Below are 16,524 nucleotides of genomic sequence, written 5' to 3'. Positions count from 1 at the left end.
GCCTCTAAATAAGGGGATCGCGGTGGCTAAGTGGGTCGAAAAAATTCATCGAGATTTTCCGATGTCGTTTCCCCTTTTCAGTGGTGCAGGACGAAAGGCTGGACAAGGACAGCTGTCTAGTCGTTCGGATGGGACGAAAAACCCGTTTTCATTAGCCCAGTGGGCAGTATAGGAGCAGATCGTATGATACATCCATGAATATTGTAATTTTCAATGACTTTCTATTTTAGGAGGACATGTCACTGCTTCTGCAATCCCTCGTCCTCGGAATAAAAATACTAGGCTATTCCGCTTATGAACGAGGATGAAGACAGGTGTTTAAGACTACAGTGCCTAGTTCGTAGGAACCCTAGATCTTGAAGCCATACCTATAGCTAAATCTGGAACTGGTTGATGGCGCTGTGTTTAGGACTGTTTTTCACTGACGATAGTAGTTATATTGAGATTTATATTTTTACTTTATAACCAGTAATTTTTATGTTTAAGACTCGTGTTTTACTGTTGATAGCAGATATATTGAGATTAATATTTTACTTTATAACCAATAATTTTTATGTTTAAGACTCGTGTTTTACTGATGATAGCAGATATATTGAGATTTATATTTTTACTTTATAACCAGTAATTTTTATGTTTAAGACTCGTGTTTTACTGTTGATAGCAGATATATTGAGATTAATATTTTACTTTATAACCAATAATTTTTATGTTTAAGACTCGTGTTTTACTGATGATAGCAGCTATATTGAGATTTATATTTTACTTTATAACTAGTAATTTTTATGTTTAAGACTCGTGTTTTACTGATGATAGCACTTTGTACTTTGTACGGCATTCATTGGGGCTGACTGCGCTACTTGTAGGGGTCCAAATCTAAAAGAGCCCCCTTGTCAGTGATGCAGGACGGAGGGCCTGACAAGGACAGCTGTCTAGTCCGTCGGATGAGACGAAAAACCGAGGTCCCGTGTATACATTGGAATGCACGTAAAAGATCCCATGGCAGTTGGAATTCGATATACGAGTAGGTGATAGTGCCGCTGCCCGGGCAAAATTTTTCTCATAGCACTCTGTAAGGTGGATGCCCGTCTTCATTAGCCCAGTATAGGAGCAGAACAGTGGGTCGTTAAACCCCATTTCATTTCATTTCTCCATGTTATTATACATGCGCAAGGCGCTACAGACTCTGGGTGCCATAATAGGTCGTAAATGATGAGTTTTAAAAACTAGTTGTAAACATGTCTTCTAACACGGACACGACACAAACACTGACATTGCAAACCAATCTATGTAGTCATAAAATACGCTTTCCAGGCTTTAATCCATGTTTTAATGAAATTAAGACGATAGGTTAATCTTCTGGGGTAACGAATCCCACAGAAGAGGCACAATGTGAACAAACGATCTTTCGGAATTTTGTAATTATAAGAAGATGTTCTTGTTGACAACGGAGTGTCCGATAAGGAAAATACGGTGATAAACGATCTGCTGTATAGGTATGGCAGTATATTAGACTCAAAATTCTAACATGCTATCGTCTAATTTCTAACTTCTATTCATGTTATTTCTAACTTCTATTCATGTAATTTCTAAATTAATACAATGTATAACGACGTCATAATGATTGTTGCTAAGTAGAAGTATCAAAATTCTAAATTTGTTTGACTTCCATGCTTAACATGTAAAGCGACAACAAAGTAGACATTTTTCGTCTTAATAATAGAAATAAGATGAAACAGAATTAAAATTTACACTGAACAAAAAAAGAAGTTGGATTATACATTGTCTTAATTTAGAAATTACATGAATGGAAGTTAGAAATTACATGAATAGAAGTTAGAAATTACATGAATAGAAGTTGGAAATTAGACGATAGCATGTTAGAATTTTGAGTCTAATATACAGCCATATATAGGAAGGTCCGTTTCCACGTTAACACTTATATGCAAGGCACAAGAGCTTAAAATCTGTTCTTAATTTAATTGGTTGTCGATGAAGTGGTTTTAGTGCTGGTGTAATATGCGAGTTCCTTGGTGAGCAGTAACGTCGTAAACATATCTGAAGAGAAGAGAGAGAGAGAAAGACATGGGGTTTAACGTCCACTCGACACAAACTAGGTAATTTCGGGACTAACATATGGTTCAGTTTTATTTCAATAATTCACGTGCGCGTAGGGGGCTTTGGTAGTGGGAGGAAACAGGACCCGGTGTAATATGGATTCCGTGGTACTCATATCGTAAAGAGTAGAATAGTTAAATTCGACAAAAAATGTTATAAATTTTCCAGTTTATCACGAACCCCAACTGGCCCTACTTTACGAATTAAACTGGGGGATCACGTGGCTAAGTGGGTAAAACGCTGGCTCGCTAGCCTAGAGGTCGGGTGTTCGATCCCTGCATTGGCCGAGAAAGTTCATCCCGATTTTCCGGCGTGGTCGACGAAAAACCGAGGCCGTAGCGCCGCTGCCCGGGCAAAATTTCCCTCATAGCACACTGTATGGCGTATGCCCGTCTTCATTAGCCCAGTATAGGAGCAGAACAGTAGGACGTTAAACCCCATTTCATTACACGAATTAAACTAAAATTGCTCTGGTAATCAGGTATTGCGGTTACTTGTCATTATAGAATTTATTTGATCAATCGGATCTATTTTGTAAAACGTTAGACGTTTTTTAGGAGGCAATGTTTTGATTATAAAATTTAAATTGTATATTTCTTTTCATTTTTATATTTTAAATATTTGTATGCATTGTGATATTTAATTATTTTTTTTTTTAAAAATATATCTGATATTTTTAGTAAGCCATACGAATATGCACACACTATCAAAATATGTGATTACCTGACTAGCGTATTATTTAGATGTTATGGGAGAAATAAATTCATCTGATATAACACGTTTGTATTTTTTGGGCAGAATTCTTAACACGGTGTCTCATCCAGATTTTCCAACGTGGTTCCCCCTTGTCAGTGGTGCAGGACGGAGGGCCCGACAAGGACAGCTGTCTAGTCGCTCGGACTGGACGAAAAACCAAGGCCCCGTGCACACATTGGCGTGAACGTAAAAGAAAGTTCCCTTATAGTTTGAATTCGATATGCGAGTAGAACATAGTGCCGCTGCCCGGGCAAAATTTCCCTTACAGCACACTGTACGGCGTATGCCCGTCTTCATTAGCTCAGTCGGATCAAAACAGTAGGACGTTGTGGGGGGGGGGGGTTGTACCTCCGGTGCAAAAGGTTTTGTCCCCTCAAAGCCAAAATCGTTCACACCGTTTCTGTCGGGAAACCCAGAATTTCCATAAGCCAAATATGAAAAAGACCGAATAAAGCCTTTATCACGTACAAAAGGTTTTTTCGGAAAAGGGGCATAAATCCGGGACAGAAATTCGTCTCATGACCATAGGGCTGCACATCAAATTTCACAAAAGTCTGTTAAAGTTGCAATTTCATATTTTTAAGTTATATTTTTAAAATTTATTAAAATAAAGCCTCAGAATAGATGGCATCTATAAACAGTTCTACCTTGTTAAGGAATTATCCTATTAATCCTATAATTCACTATTGCCAGTTGAGAAATTGGCAAAAATATCATTTTCCTCTTCAAATTCCAACGTTTGAGGATAGCTACTCCATGGTGGAGAACTGAAAACAAGGGAGGTAATTGGGAGGTAATTGTGTTATTATGTCCGGTGTAAATGAGTTTTAAGTGTGAGAATGACACCTATGATCGTTTAATAGTGAGTTGACAACAAAAGACATAGAAATAATTATGTTTTGACTTTCTTAGAAAATATGAAATTGTAACTTTAAAAGTTATACCTGACTATGATAATATTATGGCCTTGACTGATAGTTGTTTAAAGGTTAAATGTCGTCTTCATGGTCAGGAATGGGATGTATCTCTATATGAATTGAACTATAGGTTAAAAAACACATTTATCATATGTCATCTTCATGGTCAGGAATGGAATGTGTCTATATTGACCATATTTAGTAATAAGTCCCTCCCCAAACTGCAGTGTAGGGGTATTCCTATTCCATATTTGTAAACTGGAACCACGGTCAGTCTATGACGTAAATCACTTAAATGTGTAATGTGTTGGCACTATAAAATAGAGTAAGGGGATGGTATTTGGCAGATCTCACATTGCCTGACATAATGGTCATCTACTGAATTGAGAGCGAAGAAGATTTGTGACTAATGCCAGAAGGTTTTTATATAAATAAAAACAGTTAGAAATTAAAACCTGAACTGTAGTTATAATTTTCATCAAGGAAGAGTAGACAACGTGAAGCTGAAAGATCGAATAGTACTACATGACTCGGGAACGGAAAGTCATCTATGGGGTTCATGACGCCGATGCTTCCCACCAAGTTTGATCTAAATCCATTAAATACTATACCCTCTATCGCATTAAGTGGTTTTTCTGAAAAGGTAGATAACTCTGTAAGGAAAGGTTGGAGAACACTGAAAAACAGTAAGGTTTCATCGTCTCATGACCCATCCGTTAACAATTACAGCCACTATCGTTTTCACGTGGTTTTCGGAAAAGAGAGTAACGGCACACTGAATATCGAGAAGGTTTATCCACTCGTGACCTCATTGCTTCACACCAGATTTGAAAAAAAAAATCTGCCAAACACTGTAGCCTCTATTGCGTCCACAAACCACTTGTTGATGGACCGACGTACAGGGTAACGACATGATACGGCACGACCATACTGAAATGTGGACGGGTGAATAGGAAAGTAACATCGTTTGTGAGGTAATCAAATATTTGGTGATCTGTACCCACAAAGGTCTAACAAAGGGTAACATGCGACCCTATTCTTTGTCATTACAAGTGCCCCCCCCCCCCACCATGTGACCAAGTAAGCGCCCACGCGACACAAGGAAGGCGCCCCTAAGCAGTGAACTATCGAGGGGGGGGGGGAGGGTATGGCTCAAAACTCTTTATATTACATTTATGCGTCGCTATCTGAATTTTTTTCGCGCTATACGTCGCTCGATTCCATTATGTCATCAACCTCCCACTCCGCCGTGGTCTTATACCATTTCATCACAATCATATCACGGTTTGCCCAGTGTGTAGTACCACTAGCGAGTGGGTCGTGGGGCGACAGACTGTACAAACAGGCGGAACTGACAGGTAGGTCTAGTGATTCTGTAACATTTCTGATTCTCTCGTTCACAAGAATTTGCTCCCACCATGGATCTAAAATGGTAGGAAATTGGCTAAAACTTTCCAGGCCCAGACCCCAAAACTTAAAGGCCCCATTACATATTATACGTCGCTATCTGAAAAAAACATTTCGTGCCTGCCGGGAATCCTCGTATTTAAGCCCTGCGGTTATTAAGCCCATGAGCTAAATAACGAGTTTAAATTTCGAATTTAAGCCCATGGGCTTCAATTTAAAATTTATTTTAGAGTGGTCTCCCTTTTAAATTTTCAAACCACATGTGAACTACAGGCTACGGGATGTTCTCCAGTCACATCCCGGTCTTGTACTGCCAGGTGAGGACCAACTCAGTGACGACCCGTTCGAGGATTCCAGTTCAGACGAGGACATTGATGGGTAAAGGATGCTCACCATACTAGTACAAGCTAGCCCTGAGATCTGATTCGTTCAAAGAACTTTGAAATTTAAAGTTTATGGACAATTTCGTTTTGTATTTCAGAACATTTATGTGACGGTGTATAACAATTGTGTTTTAAAAGGCATTTTTGTTGATGAATTTGATTCGTTCCATTCAAAATTATAAAAAGAACCCAAATGATGTCATTTTTTCCTCTTTTCGAGTTAAAGCCCTGGGCTTAATTTCAGAAGAAATGTTTCATCACTGACATGGTCAAATTCGAAATTAAGCCCAGGGCTTTAATACGAGAATTCCCGGTACTGCGCTCGATTCCATTATGTCATCATTCTACCACATCTCGCATACAAGGTTATATTAAACTGCACAGTTAGTGATTAGTGCGATGGTCATGGGGCGACTGATGGTACAAACGTTTTCTCACAAAACAGGCAGAATTGGCAGACAGATCTCCAGATTCTGACCTATTTCTGTTCCTCTCGTTCACAAGAACTTCCTTCCAGCAATGATCTCAATTGACAGGAAATTTACTCAAAGTTTGAAAATTATCTCACTAATAGATTTAGACCAAGGTGAAGAATGAATTTTTCCTTCGATAATATAGTTTATTTGCAAATACATACATATACATATATTCGTATATACAAATTATACAATTTACGATTCTTCTCCCACCAAATGAATGAATGAATGAATGAAATGGCACGTGAGCTCTAACCGGGCACTATTGCGCCAAATATATGATGGAATATTATACAGACTGTTATATTAGAAAATAATATTCATATGAATAAATAAATACAAATATCACAGATGTATTTTAAATGTATACTCCTCAAAAATAAAAGTAGGGGAAATTGAAATATGTAGCAGGTTGTGATATAAATAGTCATGGACACTTGACATGATTTGAGAGTATGTTCACAGATGAAGAATTTGTCGCCAGACACAATAGCGCCATACACGTGGGAGGGGTTCACTGTCAAATTTGACACTTCAAGGAAGGGTTGATGAAAACTGCCGCGTGCTGGTTATCGGTTCTTGCATAAGATTTACTGTTCAGCGTATCTTTGCTTTAGTATGTTACGTTTAATTTGATCGGGAGACGTGTTCGTCGACGTCAACCGACAACACTGCAAAAATTGGCCGTGGCACTGCAAGAGGGGTGGTGGGTCAGATTGTTCCAAATCGTGATTGGACAGTTGATTAGGAGCATGCCACGACGAATTGCTGAATGTCTGAGGATTGGTGGAGCAATTACTCATTATTAAGACAAAAATCAAAAACGCCAATTTTCACTTTTGATGGTGTATCTCTTTGCGAGTGAAATGAACTGTTTATATTCATGTGTAGGCAATTGGCCTGTTATTAACATACACTGTGCATTTCCTCGGTTTTATATTGTTTCTGAATATCCCCTACTTTTTTTGAAGAGTATAGAAAGGGATAGAACCGAGATCTTTGAGATATAAACATATATTTAAAGTTTCATTAAAATCGTGACCTCGAGAGGGTCTACCAACGTGGTATTACATACTTTTGCTCTATTAGCGCACGAGGAGCGACTAATTTGCCCGACAATTTTTGTCTGATTTTCATGAAATTCCAACCCAATCGTCATTAGGGTGTAACTGTGATAAATTTGAACTGTTTTTCAAATCAAATAAAAATTTGGACTTCTAGAGGGTCCACAATCTAAAAACACGATTTTTCGTACCATCACAGACCATAATCATGGAAGTTACGGACCGATATGTGCGAATATCGAAAGGATCCGATACTGTTGGCTTGTTTAAGTTTCATCAAAATCTAATAAAAATTGTGACTTCTAGAGAGTGTCCATAAGGTATAATCCATAAAGTTATGGTCTGATACATGTCAATATCGAAAGGAGTCGAGATCTTTGGGAGATAAACCTATACGTCACGTTTCGTCAAAATCGGATAAAATTGTGACCTGTAATCTGTCCACAAACAAATTGTGGATGGACGGACGTTCAGACGGACGACAGTGGCAACGACAACATACGTTAACATGAAAATGTGGGCGTATAAAAAAAGACCAGGTTGAGCAAGTAAATTCGAGGTGAATAGTTGGCTCTTATTGCATTGATATACTTGCACTCAATCAAAATGTGCTTCACCGGCAAAGAAACTTGGCAGTGTTTTTATTTATTCCGGTTGAGGCTCTCGCTTCAAGTTGAACATGTGGGTTAAATAAGTATGACACAAAGCTGCCTCACCCATCCTGTTGGATCTATAGGAGGCGTGTCATCCAGGGCGACCTTCGGTTATTGTGATTTCTTGACTATGGTCGAACTAACTGAATCCGAATTTCATTTAGTCCGGACCATAGTCCGAAAATACTGAACCATGCTATTGTGCAAACATGGTCGGAGTAGTTCCTAGATGGCGGGTGTAGATGAATATTTAGAAAGAATCTATTTTTGTTTAGTGTATGATTTTAGGAAAGCTTGAAAGAATTTTAAATGGTTGCTACTTCTATGAGCAGAAATTTTTTGTCTCTTATGTTATGTCTGATTCTATGTAATTCTAAAAAAAATACGCATTATTTCAATATTTATGCTATGCAAAATGTGAAGTCAAATATCATGAAAATATTATTTGTTTAACAACCATTTAACATCATATAGCATGAGATTATAGACCTTTTTTCGGGTTATCGTCGAGGTCTAAAGCAGAATACAGAATAAATTGACATTACCATGTCCATGGGAGATGCCATCTTTTAACAGACGCTGGTCCGGGTCATACGCGTTCGGTTTCTAGTTCCGACCACTAGTCATGAAAAATATATAACCGAAGGTCGCCCTAGAGATGCACACCGGGACGGATTGAATTTGTTATAGAAAAATGTGTGGGAGATAATTTACTTCCCTGAAGTCAGAGAAAATTGGTCCAATTTTAAGGCGTAGCTTAAATGACATACCTGCTAAGAAATATGAAAAAATATAGGCAAGCTAATTCGTAAAGCAAGGTGATTGAGGTCGCGCATACTACCATATTTCAACGTGGTATCGTAAGCGTTCTCTAGAGCAAAGAATGGTATCGAAGTGTTGCTTCTGGATTAAAAAGTCCCTGACTTGAAGATAAGTTGCCCTTTCTCCTAGCAGTTGTTCTTTAAATTTCATATTTTTAAGTTATATTTTTAAAATGTATTAAAATAAAACTCTAAAATATATGGTATCTATAAACAGTCCTAACTTGTTAAAGAATAATCCTATTAATCGTATAATTCACAGTTGAGAAATTGGCATAAATATCACTTTCAACTTCAAATTCAAACGTTTGAAGATAGCTATTCCATGGTGGGGAATAGGAAAAACAAGGGAGGTAATTGGGAGGTAATTGTGTTATTATTTCCGTTGTGAAACAATTTTGAATGTGAGAATGATAACTATGATCGTATAATAGTGAGTTGACAACCTATTGAGCAAAAGACATAGAAATAATTATGCTTTGACTTTCTTAGAAAATATGAAATTGTAACTTTAAATGTACATTATGGGAGATTCGATAACGAGTTGGCAGTTTTCACTATAATAGTTAAAAACTAGATAATGAAAAGGCAATTTGCTGAAAATTTCATTCAGATTGATCCACTATGAACCGAGCATTAAGCGATTGAAATTTCCGCCTAGCCTCGATCATCATTACTAAAGTCAGTACGATAAACCGCATTGTCTGGATTATCCATTCAATCATTAAATCGTGAAGGAAAGTTATGGAGTAAATCGGCTCATTATGGTCTTGATAGGTTTATTAATGTCTAATTGATAATTTAGATAACATTTCAGGCCTAAAGAAAGACCTGCAATAGAGAGATTTAGCTCTTGCATAATGTATGTTTAATGCCCCGAAAGACATCAGAGAAATGGCAATGTTGAAAATGGGTAGACGTATTTAGCACAATCTGATTAATATACAATCTATATTGTGTTTCTGACACGTTGTATTGGAAGATCGTGTCAGGGGTCGAACGAGCGGCTTACGACCCTTTGACGTCAGACATTGATTAATCAATCAGCGTTGGTGTTTCTAGTGGTTTACCCATTTACCCACAGTTCAGTGCATGGCACGCCAAGAAGTCGCCGTAACAGAGTGTTTCATTGGCTTATCCCTCACTTCAAGCAAATATAACAACTCTTCCAGATCCTAGTGTGGTAAGGACAAGTAAAATGAAATTTTGAACTATAAAAAAAAACGAAACGAAATAGGATCTGTGTTTTAATCAGATTGTATTTAGCACAAACATAAACAACATAATAAATGACATATTTATTTGTGGTACAAAATTGTTTTTAGAATTAATGTGGGGGTCCGTTAGAATACATAACGATGTAAATAGAATATAGTACAACAGGTAACAGTTAATACGGTACTTAAACTATGAATATAATATACTACTATAGCTGACCCCAAGTTTACAAAGCATTCTCAAACTTAAGTTAAGAATTTACTCAACTTTCAGTCACTGTTTATGAGAAATATCTTTGATCTAGAAACACAAAACTGTGCACATAGTTTCTTATTGATATATTTGATACATTAAAACAACAAAAGTTTTATAAAGGATTATATTTTAGTTAAAGATACATAAGTTAAGAGTTTAATAAATAGTTGGTCATTCAAAAATTGATGATAAAAAAATAAAATATTGAATATTTCAGTCAAATTACTTCATTCTGAGCCAAATTATCACTGTTTATTGTTTTGACAAGATGTGTGCATAGTGGTAACTAGCGCACTAGTATTTTTAAATTAAATTTTTAAATGACGAACCGTTCTAATCTAGTTAAAATCGCGAGTATCCGATGCCATCGAGAGTTGATTATGGTCTTGTTTTGTTAACTAATGTGTAATAATTAGTTTAAATAACATTTCAGGCCTAAAAAAGGCTTGCAATAGGCAGATTTACCTCTTGCATAATGCATGTTTAAATTAAAGCGAACAATTTTAAGTAAATTCTTAAATTAAGTCTGAGAATGTTTTGTGAACAGGTCAAAAACACTTAATTAAAATATTATATACTACTATATCAAGTCAAAAACAGTTAATTGATATAACACTTAATACTTAAACTATTTAAATAATAAACTAATATGCCAGCTGAAAATAACTCTTAATACTTAAACATACATTATGCAAGAGCTAACACTGCGCCTAGGTCATTTAGGGACGGACGTACATTTGGTTCAATCTTATTTCAATAACATTCGACACAATTGTTTGTCACGTACAGGTGGTGCCTGGAAACCACGACGCTGGTAATTTAAAGCGCACACGTTTAACCACTAGGCCAAGCGCGGACTTAAGGGGGTGGTCGGGGGGAGGGGGCACCCACGAGAGACGAGGGAGAGAGAGAGAGAGAGTGAAATGGGGTTTAACGTCCACTCGACACAAATTAGGTCATTTCGGGCCTAACGTAATATGGTTCAATTTTATTTCAATAATTCGCTTGCGCGTAGGGGGCTTTAGCAGTGGTAGGAAACCGGAGGACCCGGAGAAATACCCCGAGATTGGACAGGCCCAACTCCGTGTTGACTCAATTATAGACCTTATGATACAACGCGCACGCACTAACCCTTTTGTTATGACAGGAGCCTGTTGATCAACATTCCTCAATTGTGCTATCAGGCTCCGGGATCAATTTAGTTGATAATATATGTACGTATATTGTTTATTACTAACAACCAATGTCTATGTGTTTAATGTTTATCTTATCCGCGTGTTTGTTTTCTTATGTGGGGTGCCATCCGCATGCGTTTATTATGCTATCGAGGTGACCAAACTGCAGCGTACAGAACTATTGCTAGAAAACTACATACAGCTATACAGGTCACACTAGAATACAATTACTGCTTAATACTGAGCGACGTTTCGACTAGGCTTTTGTGTTAATCATCAGGTAAATTGGTCTTATTGAATGTTGTTATTAGTTATTAAATTAGATCCCTTTAAGTACACGTAATTTAGTGGTATCTCTGGTTGGTCAGCATTAACTAAGTATTGTTGTGTACATGTATATATTGTCTTGTTATAGATCATATTTTATCATTGCTTGATAATGACTAGAGAAGCCTAGTCAAAACGTCGCTCAGTAATAAGCAGTAATTGTATTCTAGTGTGACCTGTATACTCCAGTTCAATTACTAAATGCCACTGAAACAATTTACATATATAGCTAGTTTTTTCTCCGCTTTCCATGTACGCGTTTCCTCCGAAGAAAAGATCTGTCTAATGCAAGTGTAATGGGGCCGTTTCCATGTGAGCGTTTTCGCGTTTTTCTCTCGCGTGAAGTGTGCGCATGCGGATGTTTACATTCTGGCGCATATACACTAAGTCAACTAACCGCTCTTAATCCGGTTAAGTCAGCTTTCAAATGGCTAGTTTTCTGGACATTGTGTTATCATAAAAAGGCGGCGACTGAACGTTAACAATGTCGGATTGCATGTTGGACAGAGAAAGTTTCACTTCTGGCGAATTTACGTGGGATTCCCCCAACTTTTCCTGTATATTTTGGAAATACAAAAAATCGCGCACGGAAACTCACGAAAACGCGTACATGGACAGCGGGCCATATGTTCAAAATGCAAACGGTTCGGAGAGCGTCCTTTTTTCCACTCTAGTAAATTCTTCAAAAATAATAATTTTTATAGGGCCAAAAACAATTAAAATTCAAACATTTGTTTTCCTTAATTTATTTCAAACAAATTCATCCAACCATTGAAATAACTTTTCAATTAATTTATGAAGGCCCTCCATTTGACGTAGGCCCCTAAGGCCTGTAGATTATACTGATCTCAAGACAGTTATCAATATTTTCGCCAGTCAGAAAACTCTAAAGAAACGTATTATTGTCTCGTAAATTAGTGATGCGGTATTTCACACCACTCTCAAATTAGAGCACCCCCACCCGCCATATTTAGGCAGTGAAAAGTTAAATCGTGTTTCGTTATTGGCGAATAACGAATAACGCAACAGAATGTGTTTCGCTATTCGGGATTCAAATATATTTTCTTTATAGTCCATTTTTATTTAATTGACTTAAAATCTATAAGATGGATGCCTCAGCAGTATATTAAATGAAATGGGGTTTTACGTCCTACTGTTCTGAACCGACTGGGCTAATGAAGACGGGCATGTGTTATGCAATATGCTATACGGGGCAATTTTGTCCAGACAACGGCACTATGGCATACCCTTAATTCGAATTCCCACTGTCACAGTTTCTTTTATGTACACGGGACCCCTGCTAGTCGAAAGATTAGATACGCTGTATCTTGTCAGTCAGCGTCTTGCTCACTGAGCAACCGTGGATCCTAATTGAGTTATACGATACCATAAAACAGTCCATTTTGTGTTTCGGGTTTGAATAACGAATAACGAAACACGTCCGGTCTCGTTATTCTCGGGTTTAAATTTGAATAATGAAAGAAAGTGTTTCGTTATTCGTTATTCGCCATTCAAATAAAATTATTGTTTCTTCTTATTTCGAATTCTTCATCTTCTTCTTCTGCGCCTCCGCCTCTTTCTCAGCCTTGCCTTTCTTTTTTTTCCCTTAAAAGTCTTTGATAATCCGCTTCGTTCTTTTTCATATCCCCCTTTACTCTCACCATTTCTTTTTTTATATTTTCTATATATGCTTCATGTTTTGCGTCTTCCTTCAACCGTTTAGCTTTAATAGCATCTAATAATTTTTGATAACCTAATTTTTCTTTCTTTATTCTGTCACTCAATCTCAGTTGACGTAATTCGTCATGAATAATTTCTCTCTTTTCTCTCTTCTGTGGTTGGCCTAAAAAAAAAATATTGAACAGAAGATTCAGGTAGGCGCAATAAATACAAGATGGTGCGCTAGAATATGTGAGGATGCTATAAGGAGTTAGGACAGACACCGCTCCCCTCCACCCCCCTACCTTTTCAATTATCTTTCTAAAAACTATCTTTAATAGGAGGCGGTAAAATTTCAATGTGGACAATAAACGAACGTTCATCTTGAGAGAAAAATAGATTTATATTCAATGTATAGTCTATGTGTAGAATGTTTCGTAACAGGGCCCTGATTCACAAAATCTTAACTAAAGATAAAATCCAAATTTTAGTAGATACTTCAGTTTTGATTGGCTAAGCACTAAAATCAATCTAATATTATCCAATCAAATAACTAAAATTTTGATTTTATCTTAGTTAAAATTTCGTGAAACAGGCCCCTGATCATGTGCTGCTATAATAGGAGGTGCTTTTTCAATTTCGCCTGGGCAATGCGTAGACTAAAATTATGGACTATTTATACAATGGTAATGAATTTATGTACTACAATTAGATCATTGAAATAATAATGGCTATATATTTCTGTATTTATTCAATATTCAATCACTATAGAGAACCCTATTTATTTATCTATGCCTTCGCTTATATACCTAAATACGAAGTAAAATTGACAAAGTATATTGTTATTCTGTCTTTTTTCCGTCTTGGTCGGGTCCCATAAGAAAGTCTGACATATTTATGGTTGGGAGAAAAAAAAAGTCGTTTGTTTGAGAAATGAACGAGAGAATTGAAGAATGGATTACTAAAATCTTAATCTAATCTTTTATCTTACCGGACAGTTTTTCTATAGCCTATTTTCGGGGTGACGTGAAATCATGTGTATAATAATTCTAGTTCGGGGGCCATTTTAAACACGACAGAAATATCCCGTAGCCGTTGGATTTTTATTAAATTAATGAATTTATTATTTTATTTGGTAAGTTTCACCTTTATTTCAATAGGAATCGGTTTATTATTATACGCTTAAAGTTATGACCATGTGCAGTACAGTTTGGGGTCAGTTTAATTGGAAATTAAGTGAGTTATAGGCCAGTAATTTTTTTGTAATTGTACTAGTCAAATGACTAAAATACTTGCTCAAAGGAAGTCCTTATTTAGAAAGATCCACTACTGACGAAATATATCAGTAGTGGGTCCATTTTTAGGGGTGGGAGTGTAGTCCTTTGGAGTGGGGGGTGGGGGCAATCACATTTCAAATTATCGCTGCTAACTTTTTGAGCTGCCCTATTATTTGCATAAATAGGCCTAAACAGTTTATTTCATCTGGTTTGACACGCCTTCCTTTCTCACGTTGCTATCCCATAAGCTTGCGCTTGAAAGTTCAACTTTAACTTTGGGGTATATAATTAGGCCTACCTCAATTCTGCAGGCCAATGATTTATGAATTATTCCCAAACGCCTAACAAATTAATAATAGACGTAATTTGATAGTGAGTAGTGGCCAGTATTTCGATTTGGACCAAAACCGTTTCACTGTGGCGTTGTAGGCCTAGATTACCGGTATTAGACATTAAAACACGAAAGACTTCTTTTTCAAGTAAAATTTTGAAAAGAAATATGCCTTCCCAAAACTTGGGGAGCTAGATCTAATAGCTAGCTTAGGCCCCAAAATAATTTTTGGAGAAATAGGCCTATAGGCCTAACACTGTGCTACCACCATCGATGATAGAATAATAATAACGGCTGACGCTAACGGGGTAGATCTAGTAGTAAGCCTAGACGCTAGGCTACACTCACTAGGCCGAAGTACACGGGCCCTAATAAACTAGGCCTATAAATTATATAGGCCTAAACAAAATTAACATTGCATATTGAAGTTACTGCTTACCTTTAGCGTTGATGTTAACTTCATTGGCATTAGATGGATCGGAAATTTTGTCACCATAACTAACAGACACGTTATTCCCAGCATTATGATTTGAATTTTTATTTAGATCGACGTTGTTCTCATGGAATTGATTGACATTAGGAACTGGCTCCACAATCTTGTCAGTAGATTCTGTTGTGGAATTGATGGAAGTCTTCGCCAAAACTAATTCTACACAGAGAATTTCTAAGCAAATCACCACAATCGTCGCATTAAATCTGAATGCCATTTTCTATCAGTATCACGTTTTAAATACTAAGTCATATCAAGTCCGATATTTTGTAACTGGTTTTGACGACATTAACAACCCTAGCAACACACATGACGTCACGGTTTGATATGACGTCAATTCGAACGTCGACCATATTAATGTTGGTGCGGAATGAAAATAGCGTTCCAAATAATGCGGTCTCCTTTATAAATACCTCATTTCAAAATCAGGGAAAGAAATGTCCAAACAATTCACTGGAGTCACAAATCAGCAAATATATACATAGGCTACCGACAAAATGGCAATCATTGATCTGCCCAAATTTGCTCAAATTGAAGACGCCATAGGCTACCGACAAAATGGCATTCATGGATCTACCGTACCCAAATTTGCCCAAATTGAAGACGCCATATAAATTTGATCCTATATGCCCACTTTTTTCATTTATTTAGGTTCCAAGTAAAATCATTCATTGTTTGGAGGCGGTAGGGGTTGTGGCGAATGGTTAGCGCCTGCGCGTTATATCATAAAGTCTGACCTTGAGTCGCCAAATTTCGTGGTTTCGATTCCCCGGTTGTAGGGCCTACGTGACAAGGAGTAGGGCCACCTGTCCCATAAAATTGAACCTTATTTGTGTCGAGTGGAGGATAGGCTACTCCCCCCCCCCCTCTCTCTCTCTCTCTCTCTTGTCAGTTTCAATACCACATTACCCTCTCTCTTTCTCTCTCTCTCTCGTGTATATAATGTTATATGAATGGTGGGGGGGGGGAATAGTTAGGACGTGCGCGCTGTATCATAAGGTCTGTCAACTGGCGTGGTTTCGATTCCCCAGTTGTAGGGCCTACGTGACAAGAAATAAGGTCGCCTGTCCAGCCTCGTGGGTTCTCTCCAGGTCCTCCGGTTTCCTCCCACTGCTAAAGACCCCTACGTACAAGCGAACTATTGAAATATTTTGAGGACTGAAGAAACCATAATATTCAACTGCTGACATAGTCTACTTA

The 16,524-nt window shown here is 37.3% G+C and overlaps 1 protein-coding gene across 1 annotated transcript in view; it reads left to right on the top strand.

Annotated features, from left to right (window-relative positions):
• LOC126822333 (golgin subfamily A member 6-like protein 2) overlaps nucleotides 1-2,891 on the top strand; it is a 31,051-nt gene extending 28,160 nt beyond the window's left edge. The window contains exon 17 of the mRNA XM_056101330.1: nucleotides 231-2,891. Within this exon, the coding sequence (XP_055957305.1) occupies nucleotides 231-273 (43 nt within the window). The 3' untranslated portion in view covers nucleotides 274-2,891. The remainder of the gene's footprint in view (nucleotides 1-230) is intronic.
• Nucleotides 2,892-16,524: the final 13,633 nt, after the last annotated feature.

Source organism: Patella vulgata, chromosome 5, assembly GCF_932274485.2.
Source record: "Patella vulgata chromosome 5, xgPatVulg1.2, whole genome shotgun sequence".
NCBI lineage: Eukaryota > Metazoa > Mollusca > Gastropoda > Patellidae > Patella > Patella vulgata.
The sequence above is the reverse complement of the archived record's forward strand: the minus strand, read 5'-3'. Positions and strand labels throughout refer to the sequence as shown.